This window comes from Drosophila innubila (assembly GCF_004354385.1).
Source record: "Drosophila innubila isolate TH190305 chromosome 2L unlocalized genomic scaffold, UK_Dinn_1.0 4_B_2L, whole genome shotgun sequence".
NCBI lineage: Eukaryota > Metazoa > Arthropoda > Insecta > Diptera > Drosophilidae > Drosophila > Drosophila innubila.
In genome coordinates this window covers 16927619-16952333 of record NW_022995372.1, presented here as the reverse complement: position 1 = coordinate 16952333, position 24715 = coordinate 16927619, and the positions used below count along the sequence as shown (strand labels likewise).

Sequence of the window (24715 nt, the reverse complement as noted above, 5' to 3'; positions counted from 1 at the left end):
TTGCTCCCAGAAAATAGGCAATGTCTGTTTTTTATATTCTTAGTGCAAAATTAAACATTTGTTCTAAAATTAAATTTTTGATGAAACTTCCAATCGATGGATGTGCAACCCTATGCAAACAGCGGCAATTTAACGGTTAAATTACGCTTAAAATCGTTTATGAAACCGAACCTTATTTTATTATTTAAATCAAAGTTGTCCGAAATAACCGAAAAAATTTGTTAAATTTATTGTCATATTGCTTTTGTTTTTTTTTTTTTTTAAATAGTAGTGTTGACGATCAACGTAAACGGTTGCCTCTAACGTTTAATACCTTTAACGTTTAATACGAATGTATTGGTTGACCACTGCGCATGTCCAACTTCAGCACATGGTGAAATTACTAAAAGGTAACGTATTTTGATATTTGAAAAATATTAAATAATTTCAACATTCGTGCGATACAATAAAAAGTTAATGCTCTAAATAATATTTTTTTTTAATTTATGGCGTAGTCTAAAGTTACTACTTTTTTAAATCAAAAACATAGAACAAAAACAGAACAAAATTGAAGTACAACTAATTTTCCTCATGAATAAAAGGAAGGATGCTCGTATTTATTTATCTATACAAAAAAGTTAAGTCAAGTTTAAATTCGCGTACGAACAATGTACAAACGAATAACTACTAATAACAGAACAGCTGTGGGAATACGTCACCTTGTTAATAAATTCACCCTGCGCCAGCCCATTACCACAGTCAACAGCAGCAGCTGGAACATAAAATCGCAGCATTGGAATGCGGCATGTTACTGCAGCAGGAAGTAACAGCAGGAACAGGATATTTGATATTAGTTTGTGCGAGCCAAGCTGTATGGCCCAGAAGGTCAAGCTCTGCTGTTATCGTTAGCGGGTAAAAAAATCAATGAGCTTGGTAATGTGTCCTGTGACATTACACAGCTCAAAGGTTTGACATGTTTAATTAACAAACGTTAACATTTCCGCCATAAAATCAATACACCAACGGTGTTTTTCTGTTAAGTAGCCTTTGCGTAACCAAGCAAACGTCATACACTAAACAACAGTGAAAATAACAATAAAATTCCAAATAACAAGTGACTTTCCGAACCAGAAATATTTGATTTAAATGCTAAAATGTCGTCGTCATCGTCAGCACATCCATATGGACTGACAGCGAATGATATTGCCCGTGAGTATCAGCCGTATGGGGGATCAGCCGGTATTGTGGCCAGCACTTCCATGACAAACCCTCGACAACAGCAACAACAACGACAGGAGCTACAACAGCAGCAGCAACAACAACGACAGTCAAGACAACAGCTGCAGGAGGAACGCGAGGATGCACTTGAGTATTTCATCAAGTTTCCAAAGCCAACAGCCGACAATGATTTTGTCCTAGTTAGTGGCAATGAGGAGCATAATAATGTGCCTATTGTAATGCTGCTTGGCTGGGCCGGTTGTCAGGATCGCTATCTCATGAAGTATTCCAAAATTTATGAGGAAAGAGGGTAAGTGCGGGGATTGCCTGACAAGTCATTTGGCCCAAGTAGTAGGAACACGTAACCTTTTTGCAATGAAAATTTACTTTTCAACTTGATCATTTCAACTTATTTTTGCTTTTGAAAATAGTAAAACTTATCAAGCTCCATAGTATATACGTTAATTTCCCAGATAACCTCTTTATTAAGTGAAATTTTTTTCCTTTTTGTCTTAATGCACCTATGCTTGTTGATCAATCAATATTATTTTATACATTTTGTCAATGATTTTTAAACTAGTCGTCTTTTACGGCTGTTTTCAATAAGAAAGTTCTTAAACTAAGCTGTCCAATTTTGTATATTCTAGTTCATCTTAACGGTGCCTTTAATAATAGTTCAAATGAATTTTGAATTTATCATTTCATTCGCATAATATTTCAAATTGCATTTGCAAAGGTGTTCACAATAATACTTTGAGAAGTCATCAGGTAATAAGCTACAACAAATTTATTAAAAATAAAAAAATAGTTGCCTGTTTCTATATTGGGAAACGACTTCTCAGTCGACCCTCGTAAGAGGTTAAGTTCATGTTATAAATGGAAAAACGGTTCTCACAATTAACTTTTAGTCTCATAACTGTGCGCTATACTGCACCTGTGGACACGCTGTTCTGGAAGCGCAGCGAAATGATTCCCATTGGAGAGAAGATACTAAAGCTTATTCAGGATATGAACTTCGATGCACATCCGTTGATTTTTCACATATTTTCCAATGGCGGCGCCTATCTCTATCAGCACATTAATTTGGCCGTTCGAAAGCACAAGTCGCCGCTTCAAGTTCGTGGTGTGATCTTCGATTCGGCGCCTGGTGAACGTCGTGTGCTCGGATTGTATCGTGCAATTACAGCTATTTATGGACGACAAAAGCGTTGCAATTGTATCACAGCACTGGCCATAACACTGACCCTGAGTATCATGTGGTTTCTCGAGGTGTGTTCCATTTACATTTTTATAAGTAATTGTTTTGACAAAGAAAAAATATATTGATATTTTTATGTCGTTTTAAAAAAATTTTTTATATCTGGAAATTAAAATTTACTAACAAAAAAGTTAAAAAAAAAAAAGAATCAAGAAAAGAACAGGGTAACGATAAAAATTAATTATGATTAATTTTCTAATAATCTGACTGTAATCATTTTATTTGAGTGACAAAATTAAATTCACATGTAATAATTATTTATGATTTTTATTTGTAGTCCCTGTAAACGAACTATTTTGTTGCTAAATTGTGTGAATATTTTTCTTTGTCAAATCATTTACATGACATTTACTTTATAAATTGTTGTTGACATTAACTTGAATGCTTTTTCGTGCAGGAAACTTTCGTTGCATTCAAGAGCTTGTTCAGCAAGTCGACACCAGTGAATGCCAGTCCATTTTGTGAGCTGAAGAATGAGCCGAACAAATATCCTCAGCTGTTTCTATACTCCAAAGGGGACGTGGTCATACCATATAGAGATGTGGAGAAGTTTATACGACTGCGCAGGGATCAGGGAATTGATGTGTCGTCCGTTTGTTTTGAGGATGCGGAGCATGTAAAGATCTATACCAAGTATCCAACACAATATGTGCAGTGTGTGTGTAGTTTCATCAGGAATTGCATGACTATGCCTACTTATCAGGTGGTCGGTGATGTTACTGACTCCGAATCCATAGAGCAGCTGCAAGAGAAACAACAACAACAGCAGCAACAGTCGAGTGGAAATTTGAAATATGATTAAATTTTAGTTCTGATTTTAAGCACAAACAGCGCCGGCTAGAACAGGACAACGCATCAAACGCATGTGATAGGCAGCACAACTACTATTAACTAAAACAAAATACTACTTTCAAAATACTATTTGAAGAAATTGCAGAAATTTTAAACGTCATTATTGAAAATTTAATGCTAGCGACCGCATGGCGTCCGCTGCCGCTTTAATGTAGAAACGAATTTAAGAGTTACTCAATCTAAACGTGTGCATCCCTACATTTTCCCCCTATCCTTCTTCTGCTAAATGAGGAAAGTGCAGTAAATAAAAAATAATAATCATATATTTTGTAACGAATGAGTTTAATTTTCAAATGTCAGATTTCGATTGTCCAACAATCGAAAAGTTGCCGGGAGGAAAAAAGTTTCCGTTAATTATTTCAACTATCTTTTGGTCACTTTTGAATCAAGATTTTTAAAATATTCTTAAGAAGTTTTCTTGAAACTTTGTCGAATTTTGAATATAACTTCTTTCAAATTAAAATGGTTTTGGTATAGTTTCTATTATTGCATTCATAATCAATTGTTTTGGTTGTAAAATTTGTGAATTTAAATATCGCGCCAATCACAAAAGTGTGGCGTTGAAAACTGATTGCTATGCAACCAGGGTGGTGTGCAATTATCGACATATTGTGGCGCAATCGTTTATATTCGATAACACTTGGCCAGTCGCCATCTTGGAATGTGCGAAGAAGAAGAAGCGAACAAAAAGCAAGCGAAAAATCTTTAAGCGTATTTATTTAAATGTATAAATTGCATAAATCTATGTATTTATTAAGACCAAGCACACATATTTAATGCTCTACTCAGCAATATAAAAGAAATCCCAGCATAGCTGCCACGTAGCGTTTGCCCAAAAAGGCTGAACCACAAAAAAATCGAAATCTCCGACGGCCCGAAGGTATCACACACAACACACACACACAGGCCACACATCAGTGCAAGCAAAAAGAGGCAGAAGAAGCAGAGACAGGCAGAGAGTGTTCTCCATCAATTTCTGCTAAGCTACTTGGATCTGAGGTAAATAAAACATCGGCCAGAAACTCTACGCATTAGTGTATCTCCGAAAATTTGGACAAATTACGGGCGGCGTATTCGTACCGCGGCACACGCCAAAGTTTCAGTGCGCGCGCGTTTGTGTGTGTGTGCGTGTGCAATTAATGCAAATTTAACATTGATCCATTTAACGTTGTTGCAGACGCCGTTTCTAGTTTCTGGTGACTTCTCGCCAGGCACAAAGCACCGAAGCAGCGTTTGTATTGCTGGCAGGTGATATAACAAAATACTCGCCACAGATCGCAGCGGACTATGTCTGACTATTTGCGCCAGCAGAAACCACAAGAGCACACATAGCTATGGCTGCGACGAGAAAATTGCAAGGTAAGCACATTTCTCCATTATATACAAATTCATATACATAAGTAGTATGTAAGATGTGTGTGTGTGTGTGTCTGTTTGCTTATATACTGATTCTGATTCTGTGATTATATTATCGATAATTTCCAATATAGGCGAAATTGATCGATGTTTAAAAAAGGTAGCTGAGGGCGTGGAGACGTTTGAGGATATTTGGAAAAAGGTACACAATGCAACAAATACCAACCAGAAGGTGAGCACCTGACCGTATAACCGATTCCATTTCAAATTTATCTAATATCTCACAACTTACTCGCTTCATTTCACAGCAAAAGCATCTGCAGGAGAAGTATGAGGCAGATCTCAAGAAAGAAATTAAGAAACTGCAGCGATTACGTGATCAAATCAAATCATGGATTGCATCCGCCGAAATCAAAGATAAAAGCGCGCTGCTCGAGAATCGAAGGCTCATTGAAACGGCAAGTAGTTGGCAACAACAACAAATTATCTGATATTTGAGGCTTTAGAAAATATCTCTTATCAGTCAAACTATCAAATTGTTTGGCCGAAAACAAGTAGTTCCTATTTTATATGTGCAGATGCAGTTTTTATTTTAAATTAATTTAAGCTGCTTAATGCTTCTTTTTTCTACAATGCTTGTATCTACGGTTTTGGGTTATTTTTGCTTACTATCAGGGGTGCCACAGAAATCAAAACCATCCGAAAATCTCCCAAAAATGTATAGAGATTTTGGAGATTTTCGGTTGGTTTCGATTTCTGTGGCACCCCTGAATTTTAATTTGCTTACATTTTTATCCAATAATTTAAATTAAGTTTAATATTTGTATTACAAAGTGATGGAAATTATTAATTGTACTCTGTTTTGAATTTCAACAGCAAATGGAACGTTTCAAGGTGGTGGAGCGTGAGACAAAAACAAAAGCGTATTCCAAGGAAGGTTTGGGCGCAGCACAAAAAATGGATCCAGCGCAACGGATCAAGGATCATGCGCGCAATTGGTTAACCGGCTCAATTAGTACACTGCAAATTCAGATAGATCAGTATGAGAGCGAAATTGAATCGCTGTTGGCGGGCAAAAAGAAACGTTTGGATCGTGACAAACAGGAGAGAATGGATGATTTGCGTAGCAAATTGGATCGACATAAATTCCATATAACCAAATTGGAAACACTGCTACGATTGCTGGACAATGATGGCGTCGAAGCGGATCAAGTGAACAAAATCAAGGATGATGTCGAATACTATATTGATTCATCGCAAGAGCCCGACTTTGAGGAGAACGAGTTCATCTATGACGATATTATCGGTCTCGATGAGGTCGAACTGAGCGGCACGGCAACAACGGACAGCAACAATAGCAACGAAACGAGCGGATCACCCAGCAGTGTCACGTCCGGAGGCAGTCCACCCCAATCGCCAGTTACAGTGCAGCAGGTGCTGCCATCCTCCTCATCATCCACACAACAACAGGCGGCGGCGACAACGGGCAGCAGCGGCGGTCCCGGTGGCACCAGTGCGGCCAGTGCAGCCCAATTCCAGCATTTGCAGGCGGCAGCAGCAGCAGCTGCAGCGGCTGCGGCGGCACAGCAATCGAATGGCAACAATGTTGGCTATGCGAGCGACACCAGCGCAGCCTCATCCTCAGCGACAACGTCCACAGAGGCGACAACGGGTGGTGGCGATAAGCGTAACAAAAGCAGCGAAAGCAGTGCCAACAGTAGCAAAGCCAAGGTAATTAATTTCCTTTTTAAAAATATAAATATAAATCTAATTAATTAAATGTGTCGCATTAAACATTAACCTCTGTATGTTTATTGTCTATGCTCATTTCAAACATAATTATATTATTTGTCTTACAATTTAAATATATAATAATTATGAGACTTGATTGAGACTAATCAATTGCTTTTACAATTGCAGCAGCAACCTCAGCAACTGATCAAGCCGACACCAGTGCGTGCAACATCAAAAGCGCCCGCGGGTAGTGATAGTAAGTACTTTTTTTTAAATCTTTTTTAATCATTGTTAATTGATTAAATAAATTTTTCGTTAGCAGCTCAAGTCAATAAGATTATCAGCTCAACGCCCAGCAAAAACCAGCAGCAACTTCCAACGGCCGCCTCTGTATTGGCGTCTAGCGGGACACAGAATAATAATAACAACAGCAGTAGTAGCAGTAGCAGCAGTATTGTTGCTGCCAGTGGTCACAATCCTGCCGTGCAGCCACATGCCCCAACGCCTGGTCTAAATGCAGCTAACGTTACAGCAGCGTCCGTCGGCACAGCAGCAACAACGGCAGCGGCAGCGGCTGCAGCAGCGAGTAACATCAGCAACAACATTCAAGGCCAATCTGTGATTCAAGCGACACCAACAATTGCATTTGCAGCGGTGGCTAAACACAACACATGTATGTTTCATGCTAGACACTGTTATATCCTTGCAGACAGTATTAAACTGTTATCACGAAATGTGTAACGCATTGAGGGAGGCGTGACAGACCCGTTTATATTTGTAACTTATAACCATGCTGTTCTGTTTTCATGCAAACTAGTCTCAATTTTTAAGCTAACTCGATGAATCCCGGTATAGGTTCGTCTTGGATCGGATTACTATATTATACAGCTGCCAGAGGAACGATTAGTCGAAATTCAACCTTCAGTATGATAAGCTTTGTTGCTTTGTGAGATATCTGAACCAATTCCACGGTTTATGTACTTGGGAATGTTATATATATTGTGAGATCTGAATTGTTAACCAGTCTCATAAATTATGTATTAAATGCCAACAAATGCTGAAAATATAATATAGGGCTCTGCAAGGATGTTTAATCTTCAAAGAAAACCTTTCCTTCTTGTTATTATACCCACTTTATTGTTGAATTTGCAGCACTACTGGAAAATGGACCTGTGCTGCAGCAACAGCAGGCAACGGCGCCCACGGTGGCAGCCGTTGTTAGCGCCAGTGCACAAGCCCAACAACAACAGCAGCAGGCGGCGCAATTATCCAATCTTCAAACGAATTCCTCACATATGCAAAACGGTGCGGTAACCTTTAAAGTTTATAGTAATTAACAAATGTTTAATTCGATCCTTGATTTGTCTGGTTTCACAGGTCTGCCTCTCTCACTTAGTAGCAGCAGCAGCGGCAGCAGCAATAACAACAGCAATGCTGTCGATGCGATTTCATTGAAAACCATGGCACAGGAAGCCATTAATCGATCCGGGATCGAACCCATTTCCCAAAATCAGCAGCAGGCAACTAACATAGATACGAGACAGCAGCAACAACAACAGCAGCAACAAGCAGCGCAACAATCGCTGCTCCAACAGCATTTTAGCACCGAAATAACTGCCAACCAACAGCAACAACAACAGCTACAGCAACATCAAGCCGCTGCAGCGCAGCAACAACAACAGCAACAACAACAACAAAATGCAGCAGCAGCAGCTGTTGCTGCCATTGGTACAATCGTTGCGGCAGCCAGCAATGGTCCCACAGCTGGCAGTGGACTCATGAATCTGGCAAATGCTGCCGGTCAGCCGAACAGCGGCAGCGGAGGTGTCGTTGTTGCACCCAATGCCAAAGCGCATACACCACAACAACAACAACAGCAGCAGCAGCAGCAACAACAACAGCAGCAACAACAACAGCAGCAGCAACAACAGCAGATTGCAACAACGGAGGCGCACATACCACCGCTGCTGGGCGTAACACCATTGGGTCCAACGCCCCTGCAGAAGGAACATCAACTGCAATTCCAAATGATGGAAGCCGCATTTTATCACCTGCCACAGCCAATTGACACCGAAAAGCTGCAAACATATTTTCATCGCTCACCGGTGGTAACGCCAGCGCACTATCCACAGGTGAGTCAGGTACATTGATCAATTTGTAATCCTGCATATGGCTATATCCAATAATTTTGTATAAACAAGGCACAGCTGCCCATATACGATACCGTTGAATTCTATCAGCGACTCTCCACGGAGACACTTTTCTTTGTATTCTACTATATGGAGGGCTCCAAGGCGCAATATCTGGCCGCAAAAGCGCTTAAAAAGCAAAGTTGGCGCTTCCACACCAAGTACATGATGTGGTTTCAGCGTCACGAGGAGCCCAAGATTATCAACGATGATTACGAACAGGTGAGTGAATTTAGAACTTATGAATTGAAATATATTATCAATGTCAATTGATAAAATCTACCTAATCAGGTGTGTTCCACAAATCTCTAAATAATTAGTTGCCCATTGCTTTCAAAAATTAACCTTACAATATGTCAAATTTGTTTTAATTTTATATTTTTACATCTTTAAATTATTGTATAATTTATCATAACCAAATTATTTGTTAAATTGTGCACATATTTGAACATGACAACTATCCATATATTGTTCTAAAATTGTTGCGAATTTTATTTAAGTCAATACTTAATGTTAAATATTATTAGAAAATATTTGTACATTTGAAAGTAAGTAAGAACTGTTTTAGGAACATGTTAACTCTTGTTAAGAGATTTGTGGAATATGCCTGAATATAATATAATGTTATTGTTTTCAGGGTACGTACATCTACTTTGATTATGAGAAATGGAGTCAGCGCAAGAAGGAGGGCTTCACCTTTGAATACAAGTACTTAGAAGACAAGGAGCTGAATTGAATACTGCGTTGTTGGGATGCGAATGCGTCGGCTGCCTAAAACAAAAACTCCCTAATCCATAGCAACAACAACAACAATGAAGAATCAATAGCATACTATTATCATACAAATCCAACACAGCACAACACATTCAAGCAAATAGACACACACGCACACCCATCCATATACATACACATCCAACACATACAGAAATCCATAAGAAAAGATAATGAGAGATCATGTATAAGAAGGAAGCGATAAAGCAAGCAACAAAGCAAGCCGTAAGCATAAGTGAAAAGGAAGTTATGAAGTATGATACTTGTTCGGAAACTGCATGTAAAAACATATGCTTTTTTATATAAATGTTTAATTGTTTATTTTTTTTTAAGATTTACTTTCCTACACAAAAAAAGAAAAATCGAAACTAAACTAAACTATAAAGAAGTTATGTTAAATGTGTGCAACAAATTGAAATTTCTGACAGATCGCCGCCAAGAGCGTCTCTGCCTCTCCAGTCTACAAGCCTCCTTTGTCTATATATAATATATATCGCTTAGCGTCTCTATCTTTTCATTCAGCTCGAGTTAGTTCCCCTCCCAGCACCCACCCGCACCCCCGCACTTGCATCATGTAAAAAGAGCGCAGCAGTGTGTGCAGTAAATATTTTTAATTGTAAACATTTAGCGCACCGATTTTTTGACTGCGTTTGCATAGAAACGTATTGAAGAAAAGTCGTAAGAGAATATAAACAAACAAAAAAAAAAAGAAACTTCAGCTGATCTTATTTAAATTAAATAATGTAATTACGATTACTAAGATCATTGATTAAGTTGAGCATAATAATGATGCTGCAAGGCAAACAAACAACAAATTAATGCGTAAAAATACCTTTTTTTTAAATGTAAGCAAAATAAAAACAAAACGTGAGTAAATAGTTGAAACTTGTTTAGTGTTTTTTATTTTATTTGATTTCATTCCGTTATCAAACTGTTTACTTTGCTCTTGTTCTTTTCTATTTTTTTAGCCTGTTTGATCCTCAGATCGTTTTGAGTCTCATTTTGATCGTTTAAATGTTAAAACATCATATAGTCAAATGATATAAACAAATGCATTTTAGAATGTTTTTGCGTAAATATAGCATTTTTGCTAAACGAAAAACAAAAAATAATTTAACAATTTTACAAGAATAGTTTTAAACGAAAACAAAATGCATGCAAAACAAAAAATAAAAGAAACATGGAAAACATTTTAAAAATTATTAAAAAGAAATGCATCAAAATATACATACATACAATTATTAGATCGCCCGTCGAACTGGATTTTTCTTTCAATCAACATGAAGAATATAGTATACAAAATTATTCATCACAAGGGGCCAAGGTAAACACCAGGTGAGTCACCTAAAGCAATTTGATAATAAAATTGATAAATTGACTAAAATAGATGCCTCAGGAGATAAACAAAGCTCTGTGCAAAGTCGAAATTATTATTGCTGTTATTTATTTATTGACCTTGTAAATATTAGGCATTAAACAAAGGTCTTTGGTCGCACAAACATTTGCACTTTCTTGTATGAATAATAAGGTCCACGCCAATCCCACCAGGTGATGCCTCTCACTCCGATTTCTGGGGTGTAATTACCTCGTAAATACATTCCGAAAAGATGGCTAAAAATACGCATACTAATAACGACTCTATTTAAGAGATATACTGTCCAAGGTAATGCTGTACCTGTTATTGCACCAGTTATACCACCAGGCTCCCATTCGCTCGATTGCACAGTTTCCGGAGTATCCGTCATTATCATTGTCGTACGTTGAAAATTTCATATTCAAATGATAACTCAATGAATCTCCAGCATCTCCAGTATAGTTGCCCAACTTTTCCATAGCATAAAAATCCGCTTCATTGCCTACAAGAAAGTCATCATATAGCGCGTATGTCGTTGATCCATCAAAATCCTCAAGGCGTATATAAATTTCATGATCCTGACTGGCGGTTATCGCGTGTAGTTTATCCAATCCGATGAAGAACTCACTGGACAGATTCCCAAAACCATCCTTGTAGGTTTGCCAATCGCGATAGAAATTCAACTGACCATCAAAGCGGTTTAGTATCACCATCCAAGTGGAATTACAAAGGACATCGAAAGGTTCCCTTCCGACAAGTTGTATAGTATGTATACCATTTGTTGTGGAACAGTCTGAGGGATATCTTTCTGCTTTGTTATTTCTGTTAATATATTTCTCTACCATATAATAGACTTCCTGATTTAGATCATTTTTTTGTGATCCCTCTACATGATTAATCCATATCTCGTCTATCGCAATATCTAAATCGATTTTAGTAAACGCAATTGCAAAGATAAGCCAAATAATTCTCATAGCTATCCTTGAACTATTATCACGTATAAACTGAATGTATTTGAAAGCACACACAAAATTGAACTAATTCCAATTTTTGGCAAGTTAAGTAGTAATTAATTTGACATACTCTATCTTGCAAAGGGTGTAATACTGGAATAATGACAGTAGACGTGTATTTATTTAGCGATAATATTAAAGAAATTATCTAATTTTAATTCATTTACGACATTTTTAATTCAAGTTGTCAATGGATTGCCATCTCGTTTTACTTTTAGATGATTCAATATTATTATCTAATTCTCACTTATTAATTCTAAACGGTGTCTCCAATTCGGTTTGCTTTTCAAAATGATTTCCTTATCGAAAGCGCACTTCAATATGATTTGTTCTTTGTGCAGGTCGAAATGATTACGATTATTCTCCTGATATCGGCGGGTAAAAAAATTGTAGATGACTGACAAGGTGCAATCGAATTGCACCCGAATTTTATTTTGATTATTTTTATATCCTGATCATTATTCATTGATGGAACTAAATGGTATAATACTGACCAAGCCAGTCCATAAAAATTAGTATATTTATTTACTTATGACTCAGCAAATAGGAGGTACTCATAAACATTTTAAGTGATAAGTATTTGAATTCAAGCTGTTATCAACAATAGCACTATGTAACATTCATATGTAACATTTTCTAGACTCACTATTTTTTTTATACATATAGGAGCACAGATAAGAAAAAACCTTTAAAATCATGATTTTCGATTTTAACACCTCCTTTGGAATTTTGAAAATTTTAAATCTCAAGCTTTAACTTTTAATCAACTCCTTCTATCGAAATTAGTATAAAACGACACTTTAAACTTGATTCTGAGGACTTTCATTATTTTGTAAAAAATCATGTCAAAATTAAGAAATATTTTGACTTGTAAAGTTGCTAGGTCAGAAGCTTGAGCAACACCGAACTGTCATAACTTTGGCAAAACTTTACCGACTTTCAAGCGGAATGTCATTTTGATTTTCTTATTTATTCTGCATTCAAATTTAATTTTTTTCGTCCAAAAAATTGTATTCCTCTGGATTTAGATTTTTACTTCGATGTCGTAATTATTATCAAACGACACCTTATCAGTTTAAAATGTTTCAAATTTATTCAGATGGTGTCTCCTTGGAATCTTTGAAATTTTGTAGTAAACGGAATAATATGGTACTTTAAAGAACCTTGGATATTGTAGAGGTTTGTGAATGAATGAATATTTAATTTAAATTTATAAACTTATTTCATATCTTTTTTAAAGTCAATCACTCTTTTAAAATCCATCTTTTGGGGAGATTGAGCGACAGGATCTCTCCCTAATAATAATAATAGCAATCGTTAAGATTGGTAAGAAAACATTGTTAAATTGATTACATATTATACAATTATACGCGGCTCTTGCGTATTGGAATTTATTACATGCCGACACGATAGATACATGGATATGTACAGAAGCGTTCTTTAAGTTGAGAAAAGATTAAATTTAAAACCCTAGCTACTGGCTAACGTGAAGAATTGCCACTTATGACGATAGAACATGAAACAAGAAATGGCGACAGAGAATGAGTCTAACATGTATATTTGATAGTTTAACAATATTACTAAGAGACAATGGTGGATTCCGCATTGTTTCCCCAAACGACATCATCTTCATCATCCTCATCATGGCCCCAGCCCTGATCCGCCTCGGTATCTGTGTCATGTCCATTGGGGTTGGATGAGGCAGCCGCAAAGCGACTGGCATCGACTTGGACGACCTCAGACTCGCTGGCTGGTGGCTTCGTCTCGATGACCGGCTCCATGTCCTTGAAAAAATCAAATTCAGCTGATTCGGTGGTATTACTCGGCGTCGTTAGTTGCACTTGGATGTCCAGGGCGCTGAGATCGTCGATGAGCTTGCGGTTTGACGGTGGCGGGATTGCTTTAGTGGTAGATGTGGAGGCGGTGGAGCAAGCGGTGCGGAAAGAGTCGGCTATCGATGGCTGTGTGGCCTGTGTGGAGGTGCTGCTTTGTGTTTCAACATTGCTGAGGTTCAGCTCATCCAAAGTCTCCTGCTTTACGTGCAGACGCTGCAGCTCATCTGTGTTTTCCCAATCCGACCAGGCCTCATCCTCATCGTTGACCAGCGTCTGCTCGTGGGCGGCACTGCTCGTGGAACTGTCTGCGCTGTCCGAATTGCTATCCGCACCGCCGCTTTGACTCATTTCTAGCGGTTTCTCGTTTAGATTTGTTATGCTTTTATCATCCTCGCCGCCATCAGGACTTAAACGCAAAGGCATCGGTGCCACATTGCTTTCTACAGGTAAGGGACTTCCGGAGACCATATAGTCAACTGCATCCACGGCACTGCCATTCATAAGCGGTGTAATGGATCGTGGTTCGGTCCACTGTGCCGTGCTGTCTGTGGAAACGGCCGCATGTGGTCGTCCATCGGCAAAACAGCGTCTACGCTCGCCACCGAGCACAGTTGCCGCACCCAAAATGGGCACGAGATCGGCGAGGGAACGCAGTGTCTTGGCCACCAGCACATCGTTGGTATCGTTCATTCCCAGCTGCAAATGCGGTAGAATTTCACTCAGCAACTGTTCATCGCTCAGCAGACGCACGTACTCCATAAAGTAATCCAGCAGTATGAGACGAATTTGTGCATCCCGAAGACGGAACATTTTGAGGACATGTGGCAAGAGATACTCCACATACGTCTGGGGTGAGAAAAGTGCTGTGGCTCCATTCTCCGTCTTGGTACGCAGCACAAATGGCGTTACACAATGCTGGGCGGTGGGATCCAGCAGGACCATGCGAGAGAGCAGATCACTGGCCAGTTGGGAAGCAACAACCTGTTCATCAAAGCAACGCAGACGCTCGATAAGACTGCTGAAAAATTGTTGTCGCTCCTGCACGGATTTCAGTGGCAGCTCAAATAGAAAGGAATGTATTAAAACGAATTCATGATTGAAATACGGATGTAATAACACGGCCGACAGCTTAGGACGCATCTCAGTGTTCTGATGCTTCAAGTGTGTTCTGCAATATTCCCGAAATTCCAGTACATGCGGTGTGCCCGCCGTGTTATTGCTATCCTTACACTTATCCAGAATTTGTTCACAAAGTGTGGCAAAGGAGAACTGTTCCAAAGCATGCTCCATATTGGCCGTATCGATGGCAAGCGGTTGGCGAAAGCTATGCGACAGCTCCAGCAGTTGTTTATTCAACTCCTTGGCCTTCCAGACGTACTCAAAGCCAGCTAAACGCCAGCTTCCCTTGTCCGTCACATAAACGGATTGTGTGCATATGTTGAGATGTCGTGCCATCGCCTTTTCTATCAGGAATATTAAACTACAGAGTATGGTGCGTAGCCCCAAACACACTTGTATATCGCTCTGTTGTGCCAACACATCATTCAACGGCCTCACGCGTTCCGTGGCCAAATGCTTTTGTCCAGACTGCTCCCATGTGAACATATATTTGAGTATGTACGGATGGCGATATATCATCAGATTCTGTGCAGCACAATCAACGCATTTAGTATCCGGTTTAATTATTTGCTGTTGGTATACTCACCTTTATGGCACGCTCCATTGGCCCTTGGGCGACCCATAGTTGGCCTTTCACTAGAACTTCACCAGTGAATATGGACAGAAGTTGACCACCGCCTCCCTCCTCGTTACACGTTGTTGGTGACTCGGCATTATATAGTGCCCAAAAGTCATTCACCTCGACTGCATTTTTATCAATTATTATACCTTTTAGCTTGCTGCTTTCATTGCCCATTTTTTTTTTAATAATTAATAAAACAAAGTGTGGAAAGTGGCAAAAATTAACATTTTGGGAAACTGTTATTAACAGCAGTCAGCCAATATTTTGCTGCCGTTGGCGTTTGCAACTTTTTTTTTATAAGAATGCTTAAGTTGTAATGTTTTACAAAACTATTGTAATTAAATTAAATAACTGTTCGTTGCTCATTTAAATTAAAACAAGTTAAGTTAAAAACGCCGATAACCAGATATAAATGTAACAGATTCTGTTAAAAACTGCATAAGCCAAACAGCTGAGCTACGTTTGTGTTTCTTTTGATCCCTTTTTTGAAAGAAACTGTCACAAAAATGGTACAACATGTGTAACTTTTTAAATTTTTATTAGTTGCTCCTAGAAAATTATTATATATTTAATTTAAAATAAGTGAATAAAGTCATGACATGTTAACGTATTTCGCGATAATAAAAATAACATTAACAGAACTTATCGTCAACAAGCTATCGCTGGTGCAATGTTAAATTAATGTAGTGCTGCAAATCGCAAATCTCTCGTGTGCTTCATTGTGGAGCAGTGGCTCCCAGTCCCAGACGAAAAGTTTTCGTTTGTATTTGTTTATGTATAAAAAAAAAATATAAAAAGATAAAATGGATTTGTACGACGATATAGACGCAAAGCCGCGTGCCAGCCAAATGGATGGATGGTCATCGGGCATCAAAATGCTACAAACGCAGCTGGCAGTAAAGAAAGCCCAACTGCCGAAACCCAAACCAAGGGATCAAATCAAGAAACCGGTGTGTAAAGCTGTTGAATGTATTTTTAATATATACCAAATGCATATTAATAATAAAATTATATATTTGGATGATCAGCTAATGACACCCGTTGTTAATCTGCGCGCTAAACGTACTACAGACTCGGATAATTTCGTGCCCGTAACAGTGGCTGCCAAAACAATCATCACGAGTACGACGACTCTGGCCCCGGCGCCAGTGTTGGAGAGCATAAAAACAGATGATTGGGACTTCGTGGACGAGTATGATCCGCAGTGGCCCAACGAGTATGAGAAGTTAAAGGACAAGACAAAGAGCAGTGAAAAGCCACGCAACAACAACAACGGCGGCGGCGGTGGTGCGAACAATCGGGAGGAGCGTGATCGAGACAGAGATCGTGATCGAAAGCGTAATCGTAGCGGACGCCGAGATATGCACAATCACGACAATTCGCCCCCAGCGGCGAAATTTAGTGGCTTTGCTCAGCGACAAAGTGATGAGGACAGATATAGTCCACCTGCTCCCGGTTCAGTGGCCAAACAAGGCGGTGGAGCGGCTATTGCGCCACCACCATCACTTTCCATCGACAATGGCGACGGCTCCTCGAATGTAACCATACCCTACTCGGCCAGCTCGGTGGCGGCAAAGATTATGGCAAAGTACGGCTTCAAGGATGGGCAAGGTCTAGGCAAATCCGAACAGGGCATGTCGGTGGCGCTACAAGTTGAAAAGACATCCAAGCGCGGTGGTCGCATCATACATGAAAAAGACGTATTTTTACCTCCACTCGCGGCACCATCCTCACCTCCCCTTTCCCAACTACCAGCTGGAAACACAACGCCGACAGTATCAAGTCCCATTCCTGTAGCTGGTGCTGCTGCCATGCCGCCGCCACCATTGCCAGGCCCACCAGCGGCTGCAGCCAGTGAGCCGGAGCCCAGCATAACCGAAATTATGAAGGCGCCCAGCAAAGTTGTGCTACTTCGCAATATGGTCGGACCGGGCGATGTTGACGAGGAGCTTGAGCCGGAGGTAAAGGATGAATGCAATACAAAGTATGGTGAAGTGAACAGTGTCATCATACACGAGGCATTCGGCACAATTCCTGAAGATGCCGTCAAAATATTTGTCGAGTTTAAGCGCATTGAGAGCGCCATAAAAGGTTGGTTTTATTATTTTTGGCTTTAACATTTGTATAATATTATGTTACTTTTTAGCTGTTGTGGATTTGAATGGTCGATTCTTCGGAGGGCGACAGGTGCGAGCGGGCTTTTATAATTTTGATAAGTTCAAGAGTTTTCAATTAAACTAAGCTAATAAATATTTAAAATGCAATTCTGACTCGTATTTTTATTAGTGATGCCCAATTTTGACCTCTGCTATGGAGCTGTCAGAAAAACATCATGAGTCAAACCAGCGCTGCCAACTTTTTAGAGGAAAAATTGCTGTTTTTGACTTATTTTTTTTTTTGGCGCCAACACTAAATTTAAGTTGTAGGCATTGCAAATTTCAAAATTCGAAAGCTTTGCAATAAATCAATAAGATTTATAAGAAAATTTGAAATTCAAAATTACATAAAAAAATGTAGGAGAAAGGCTACAAATCTGTTTCTAAAAAAATATTTAAAATTGCAGAAAATTCCAAAAATTGTCAACAAAAAATAAAAGGAGGAAGTTTCTTAAAATACCAATTTTGACATTTGAAACAAAATGGTACATTTTGCCAGATCGGAAAATTAAACTGTGGCAAACTTTGGGCCGGGTGGCAGCATCGTCGTGTGTGGGCACCTTACGACGAACCAGTTGTCTTATGACAAAAATATAGAAAAATTAAATATTTATTTGCGTTTTAAATTAGATTGATTATGCAGAATTTGTGATTTGATCAAACCAGAGACTGTCACTGCAAATATAAGCTTGTATAAACAAAGTAAGCGTGTGCCTTTTGAGTGACAACTCACAATAGCCAGTTGTATCGTGTCTAGCATACATATGTAGGCTAGTGAAGAGGTTTGGTTTGAGAACTGAAAACAATTATCGCAAATATTATTCGCTTTCGCTGCGTTGCAAAATTTATTAACAAAAACAACAGAAAAACCAAGGTGAGTTCTCGATGCTGCTCTGTTTACATTAACAAAGTAATTTATTGTGCATTAAAAATCGAAAAACAAGTGCGACTAAAAAAAGTATAAGAATTGTGTTGTGCTGTTTTTTTTCTTTCCCTTTGCGCGAATACATAAGCCAAAGCAAACGACCAGAGAGCAGCAGAACGGTAAATTCTCCAAATGTCAACGACACACAGGCACTTGTAATTAAATTCAATTAAGCTGCAGCTAGTACTTAATTTGTGTATCAATTTTCATACATGTGAAAAAAAACGAAACGAAACAATACGAAACGCAGTCTTGCCACTCCAGGTCGTCCGTCCCCGTGCCCGTCTTCCCCCCTTTCCACTTGTGCCTGCAGCTGTAGTTTTAGTTGTTGTAACTGCATCAGCGACACACACACACGGACAGACAGAGATTCAGAGAAGCAGACAGACGACGGTATGTGTGTGTGTGTTCCATGCCAATCAACAACAAAAGTTTTGCATTGTTCACAGCTTCCCCACGCCCACCGCTGCCCCTTCAATAACTGAAAGAACAACAACAGCAACAAACATCAACTATAGTTAACCATATCCATCAAGCAGTTGTTGTTGTTATCGTTGGGGCTATGGGCCTATGGCTATCGTCGCTCTGCGCTGTTGCTGCAAGGTAAGGGGCCTCCTCACTTCTCTCCCAGCTATGGATTCTGGCTACTTTTGTTGTTGTTACTCTCCTCTCGCACACGCAGTTTATTGCACTATTATTTAATATGGTACAACATATATCGCACGCACATAAATATACATACCATATGTACATATCATGTACGAATGTGTATGTTATTTACATATCTCTCTGTTTCTCTGCTTCTTAGTTCTTCGCCTTCCTTTCCGTTGCGCGTTCCAAAGTGGAGCAGACGCGCCCCAAACTAAAACATATACAAACAAACAAACCGTTTTTTTCGGCGGCCCCCTCCCACACAAACGTACACACATGCACAAGTACTCACTTTTGTTGCCCGCTTCTTTCAATTATATTTTGAAAATATTCTATTTTTATAAAAAAAATTATTTGCTGCCTGCACTGAAGTATGTATAATTTTTTTTTTCGCTATTTACGCATATTGAAATAGATTAAGAATTAAATGATATATTGCCAGAGTCAGCATATCCAGTAAATCAATGGAAATAATTATTCTTTAATGTAGATTAAATTGCAAACATTATTTTAATATCAAACTATTTTGCAAAAACATTACTTAATATTTTAAATTTAATTCCAATTGTAAAAATCTGATATTTCTGAACTTAACCAAAATCAGTTTTATTTACAACAATTTTTCTTTCAAGTGTTAGCAGCTGTTTTATACAATAGATGGTATATACATGAATAGTAATTGATGAGATTTTGTAAAAAATTTTCAAGCAATAGTTTCAATACTCTGAAACATCTGCTCAAGATTTATTTAAGCAGTTTATTTGTCAATTCATTTGGTCAGGTAAACATTGAGTTCAAAATCATGAAATGTCAGGAGTAATTCTCGTATTTCGGTCTGTTAATTTGGGTCACACAATACACAAATTTTGAAACACTCAAATCAAATTATACAAAACTGCAACAACAAATTACAACCGATTAACTTCTACTGTCTCTGTGTAATTCGCACTTTTCAGTTATGGTCTTGGTCAGCAACGAATGGCAGAGTAACAAGGATGACGAGCAGAAATCCAACGTGGCAGCATCAACAGCAGCAACGACAACAACAACCACAACAGCAGCAACTCCAGCAGCAGCAGCTTCTGTGGCTGTAAATAAAGTTAATTCCATTGTCAACTCATCAGAGCAGGAACTAACAGCACGTCAAGGAACTCAAATTCCTGCTGTGGATATTTCAAAACGTCAGCAGCGAATCAATAAGAAAGCTTTAAGCATAATGGAACTAAACCGAAAGACCGAACAGGACCAGCTGCTGTTACGTGAAAAGCACGAGACCGAAGTGTGTGAGCTGCCTACGGAGAACATCAACACGAACATCAACAATAGCAACATTAACAACAGCAATAGTAATATCAATATTAATATCAATAGCAACAGCAACGATGCCAACGACAATCTGGAAAACCAGGAGAACAACAATACAACACCTGCAGACACCTGTGATTCCAATACAAACACCTTGCAGGTATTTTAATCGTTTGCATATGCAATTAATTTGATTGACATCATATAAATCATAACGTTTTCTTTGTTTGATTGAAATCAAAATGATTACATTTCTATCAATTGTAAACATATCAATCTGCAATCGATTTTAATTTCAATACCTTTGTTAAATTTGCCAACTGGGTTAAAACTTCAACAGTATAACTAAGATGACGATCTTCGTCTATCTGTTAATTGTATAGATTCCCGATAATACTAAGGTTTTCTCTTTCGAAAAGATTTTGCCAATCTTATTTTCCTTTATATGTTTCTATTTTCAATTTCGACAAAATTTGGCGTATTAATATCGCAGGTTACAATTTTTATTACTATTATGAGTTAGAACGTTTAATAAAACGTATTTTTGTAAATTTATTATAATCAATTATTTGTCTTCTGTAATATTTTATTTCAATCATGAATTTATATTAATAATGAGTTTAATTTTGGTAAAGCTCTCATTGAAATATTGTAAGAGTTCTTACTAATCTATATATTTTTGTATTATTTGCAGGGTCATCTGGCACAGCAGCAGGTGCAGTTGCATCTGGCTATCAATTCGGTGCTAAATTCCAACAACACAACGACGGGCAACAATCTGTTTAGCTCGATGGGTGCCTTACAAATGCCTAACGAGACGGTTAATGCGTCGGCGACAATGATCAACACGCAGGAGTTGACGCCGGGCGAGGCGAAGATCATCTTGCAGTGTGAGGGTAAATCGCACAAGTTTGAGACGCGTACCATTTCCCTGGCACCGAATCAGGAGTGCAAGGTTGGACGACTCATAGCCAAGAGCAAGGCGAGCGAGGGAAATGCCATATTTGATTGCAAGGTGCTATCGCGTAATCATGCAATGCTGTGGTACACGGCGGACGGACACTTTTGGGTGAAGGATACCAAGTCCAGCAATGGAACATTCATCAATGACAACAAGCTTGGCAATGAGCCTGCCGAATTGCACTATGGCGACACCGTCAAGTTTGGCGTCGAAGTCATTGAGAATTCACGCCAGGAGGTTCATGGCTGCATCATTGCACGCGTCACCCTATTCCTGCCCGACGGCCGGGAAGCCATCTCAATAGAGTCGGATCAGGTGCAGCCGGCGGGACCGAATCGAATTAGTTACGATGAAATTCAGCGACTGAATGCATTTCTACAGGAGGCCTCGCAGCGCGAAAAGATGCTCAAGGCGAAGCTCAGTAATTTGCAGGGTGTCCTCGATTCCACGCGCAAAAGCTCTTTCATGTGCTGGCAGAGCATGATCACCGAGGATCAGCTAATACATAAGATCAATCTGCTTGAAAAGAAGCTACAAATGATGGAGAAGAATGTGCCCGAGAATGCGTTGCGTAACGAGGTGAGTTACAACGTTTATTAAATTTTTTGTAGCATACTTTTGCGAGCACTTTGAAAATTATTAAACCCCTGCTGTAGAGGTAATTATGAATTTGTCACGGAATGGGTAAGGTAATTTATATACATATGCTCTTGATCTGAAAGACAAGTAGATTCAATTCAAATTATTTAACATAAATTTAATTTTTACCTCTTTAATTTATTTCTTTTTTAATTAATTTAAATTATCCATAACTTAACGATATTAAACAAATTATAGTATATTGAATCAAATTTAGTAAAAGCATAATAGTTATTTTTGAGATTTTTGATAAAAAAAAATGGGTTTGCAGTCATTGAAATTTAATTTGTATGCTTTTTTGATACAAATCAACAATCTTTATATTATAATTAATATTTTAAAAATTATTATACATTATTTGATTTGATTTGGCTTGCAGATTGTCAAACTACTTGATGATAAGACCACGTATCAGCTAACTGCCAAAGAGGCGCTGCGCAAGGTCTACCAGGATCGATGTGATGCCATGCAAATGCTGTCCAAGATGGAGATGGCATACACAACCTCGGACAACGAGTGCAGCATATTGCGGGCTCAGATTGTGAACTCAAAGCAAACGCTGCAGGATTTTAATACACGATTGGAGATGCTGCAGTTGGAGTATGCGGAATATAAGCAGGAAACACTGCGCCAGCAGCAAGAGGCTAAGGAACAGGAGGAGCAACGACTAGAACAGCTTAAGGAGCATCTGAACGGGCAGGAGATTGAAATGGAACAGCTGCGCCAACAGCTGATGCGACTGCAGCAAACAAAGGCTGAATACGACAGCGAACAGGCGCTGCAGGAGCAACAGGCGCTGGAGCAACTGAATGCAGTACTTGACATCGATGACGATGACGACGACGACGATGACGAAGATGACGATGAGGATGACGACGACAATGATGATGAGGACGAGGTCAAAGTAGCTGGCGACCAGAAAAAGGACGCTGACGATAACGAGCCGCAGCTTGAAAATGATAAACAAACGACTCCAAGCAAACAAAAATCGGTAAGTAATTTCGTTTAATTATTTGTGGACCTTAATGGATTTGACTTAAATTGCAGAGCAAAAAGAGGAAACGACAACAGAAGGAAAAATTTGAATTAATGCACAAAGTAGTGCGCAAGGACACAATGATGAAGTGGCTTAAGAATTCGGATCTCAACAAGGGCGCAGACGGCGGTGATGTATTAAATGCCATAGTGAATAATGCCGACTCTGGCGATGAGGACAATGATGAGAAGCAACAAAAGGAACGGGCATCGCCAACGTCAGAGCTTAGTGCGGGCACCAAGCGGGAGACGGAAGCTGAAACGGCCAGCGATGAGTTTATACACAAATCACCCAAGCACACGCTGCTCAATGGCATCCAGGAGGCGACACATGGCATCCACAAGCTGGAAACTCAGCAGACGCTGATCCATCGTGGTGTAGAGGATGCAGATTTGCCACAAGAGCATGCAATCGATATGCTGCAAGAGGAATGTACATTCTACAAGCAGAAATCACTCACACTGACCAATGACATTGGCGAGCTTCAGGAGCAAATGAAGTTGCTTCGAGAGCAGCTAGCATTGCAACAACAGCAGCAGCAACAACAACCACAACCCCAAGAAATGGAGCACAGTTTCAGTGGTACGGACGCGACAGAAGAAGAAAAGGAGCAGCTAGAACCGAAAGTTGCCAAGGATGTTGATGGCGAGCTATCATCAAGTTGGCGAGAAGAACTTAACACCATTGACAATGAAGAGCGCGAAGAGGAGCTAATCGTGTACAAGGAACGCTTGGAGCTATCAGAGATGAGCAATCTCCAACTACGCGATGAAATCTCAAAGCTGCGCCTCAAACAGCCCATCGGCTATGACAATCTGCTTTATCGCCGTGCCCTTCCCTTGGGCGCAATGGTGCTGGCCGTGATTATTTATTTCCTGACCACCCGAATCTAAAATAACGCCCATACACTCACACACTCACTCACTCACATACCACAGCATCAACCACAACAACAAAAAACGTCGTACCTAATGCAAAACGAGATTCAATAATCATATATACAATACATACTACATCATGTTGGGTGGGGGCAAGTGGAGTGAATGCAACAAGAAACTGGTGTAAAGTATGCAAATCGGATTGACGCAGTTATACAGTTACATATTTATATCTATATACATATATACTTATACATTTATAATCGAGCTTTACTCGCTAATTTGTATTCTGTTCTTAACCGCAATTAATATTTGGATCGCAAAATTTTTAGTCGTAAATTTGAAATGAAACGAACAAAAAGAAAAATGAATAACGATAAAATGAAAAACCGTAAATAACAACAAACACGAGGATAGTTAATTTGAACTTAATTTTATTTAAAGCAATTCTCTTTTATGATTTTTTGATATGAACTATTTTGATGGTGCGATGATCTAAGTATGAGAGCCTTCGACTTGTGTACAAATCTAGGAGAGCAGAAGCACTAGAAACCAGCTGGCGGCGAAGCATTAAGTTTAGCATTAAGTTGCAATTATTTACCATTACCAGCTATGTTTTATAAAACTATATTTACGTATTCTAAATGTTGATTTATGTACTATATTTAGTTGATTTTATTTCCGTCGTCCCTTTGTAAGCGAACGTGCGTGTAAACAATTATATTTTCCGAAGTGAAACGAAACAAATATGAAAAATGCTTGCGATATCACAAATAATATGTGAAAAAAACAATATCCCTATAAATGTATGTAAAAAAAACAAAAACAAGTAAAACAAATGAATAAACACACAACACTATAATG

The 24715-nt window shown here is 38.9% G+C and overlaps 6 protein-coding genes across 12 annotated transcripts; 4 read left to right on the top strand and 2 right to left on the bottom strand.

Annotated features, from left to right (window-relative positions):
- Positions 1-725: 725 nt before the first annotated feature.
- Positions 726-3580, top strand: LOC117780310 (transmembrane protein 53). The gene is made up of 3 exons (XM_034616776.1): positions 726-1507; positions 2106-2466; positions 2853-3580. The coding sequence occupies exons 1-3, from the start codon at positions 1134-1136 to the stop codon at positions 3255-3257; spliced, it is 1140 nt and encodes a 379-aa protein (XP_034472667.1). The 5' UTR covers positions 726-1133; the 3' UTR covers positions 3258-3580.
- Positions 3581-3954: 374 nt separating this feature from the next.
- On the top strand, positions 3955-10063 carry LOC117780067 (CCR4-NOT transcription complex subunit 3). 6 transcript variants are annotated; one of them, XM_034616454.1, is made up of 11 exons: positions 3955-4306; positions 4485-4666; positions 4798-4895; positions 4972-5121; positions 5540-6394; positions 6587-6653; positions 6720-7070; positions 7550-7702; positions 7775-8538; positions 8599-8808; positions 9224-10063. In XM_034616454.1, exons 2-11 carry the CDS (start codon positions 4642-4644, stop codon positions 9320-9322), a joined length of 2772 nt encoding a protein of 923 aa, XP_034472345.1. In that variant the 5' UTR covers positions 3955-4306; positions 4485-4641; the 3' UTR covers positions 9323-10063. The 6 variants fall into 6 exon arrangements, with proteins under 6 accessions (XP_034472345.1, XP_034472344.1, XP_034472348.1 ...); XM_034616453.1 differs by having other exon boundaries at positions 6717-7070; XM_034616457.1 differs by having other exon boundaries at positions 6584-6653; positions 7775-8529.
- Positions 10064-10783: 720 nt separating this feature from the next.
- On the bottom strand, positions 10784-11770 carry LOC117780068 (techylectin-5B-like). Its single transcript, XM_034616458.1, has 2 exons — positions 11033-11770; positions 10784-10968 (listed from the first exon to the last, which is right to left on the bottom strand). Exons 1-2 carry the CDS (start codon positions 11683-11685, stop codon positions 10830-10832), a joined length of 792 nt encoding a protein of 263 aa, XP_034472349.1. The 5' UTR covers positions 11686-11770; the 3' UTR covers positions 10784-10829.
- A 1299-nt stretch (positions 11771-13069) lies between these two features.
- LOC117781550 (protein-associating with the carboxyl-terminal domain of ezrin) lies at positions 13070-15666 on the bottom strand. The gene is made up of 2 exons (XM_034618323.1): positions 15265-15666; positions 13070-15203 (listed from the first exon to the last, which is right to left on the bottom strand). The coding sequence occupies exons 1-2, from the start codon at positions 15472-15474 to the stop codon at positions 13305-13307; spliced, it is 2109 nt and encodes a 702-aa protein (XP_034474214.1). The 5' UTR covers positions 15475-15666; the 3' UTR covers positions 13070-13304.
- Positions 15667-15960: 294 nt separating this feature from the next.
- On the top strand, positions 15961-17564 carry LOC117781887 (splicing factor 45). The gene is made up of 3 exons (XM_034618769.1): positions 15961-16250; positions 16329-17391; positions 17447-17564. Exons 1-3 carry the CDS (start codon positions 16104-16106, stop codon positions 17539-17541), a joined length of 1305 nt encoding a protein of 434 aa, XP_034474660.1. The 5' UTR covers positions 15961-16103; the 3' UTR covers positions 17542-17564.
- A 598-nt stretch (positions 17565-18162) lies between these two features.
- On the top strand, positions 18163-24600 carry LOC117779490 (sarcolemmal membrane-associated protein). Of its 2 annotated transcripts, XM_034615706.1 has the most exons (5): positions 18163-18330; positions 19989-20497; positions 21032-21877; positions 22317-22928; positions 22985-24600. In XM_034615706.1, the coding sequence occupies exons 2-5, from the start codon at positions 19991-19993 to the stop codon at positions 23864-23866; spliced, it is 2847 nt and encodes a 948-aa protein (XP_034471597.1). In that variant the 5' UTR covers positions 18163-18330; positions 19989-19990; the 3' UTR covers positions 23867-24600. The 2 variants fall into 2 exon arrangements, with proteins under 2 accessions (XP_034471597.1, XP_034471598.1); XM_034615707.1 differs by lacking the exon at positions 18163-18330 and having other exon boundaries at positions 19987-20497.
- Positions 24601-24715: the final 115 nt, after the last annotated feature.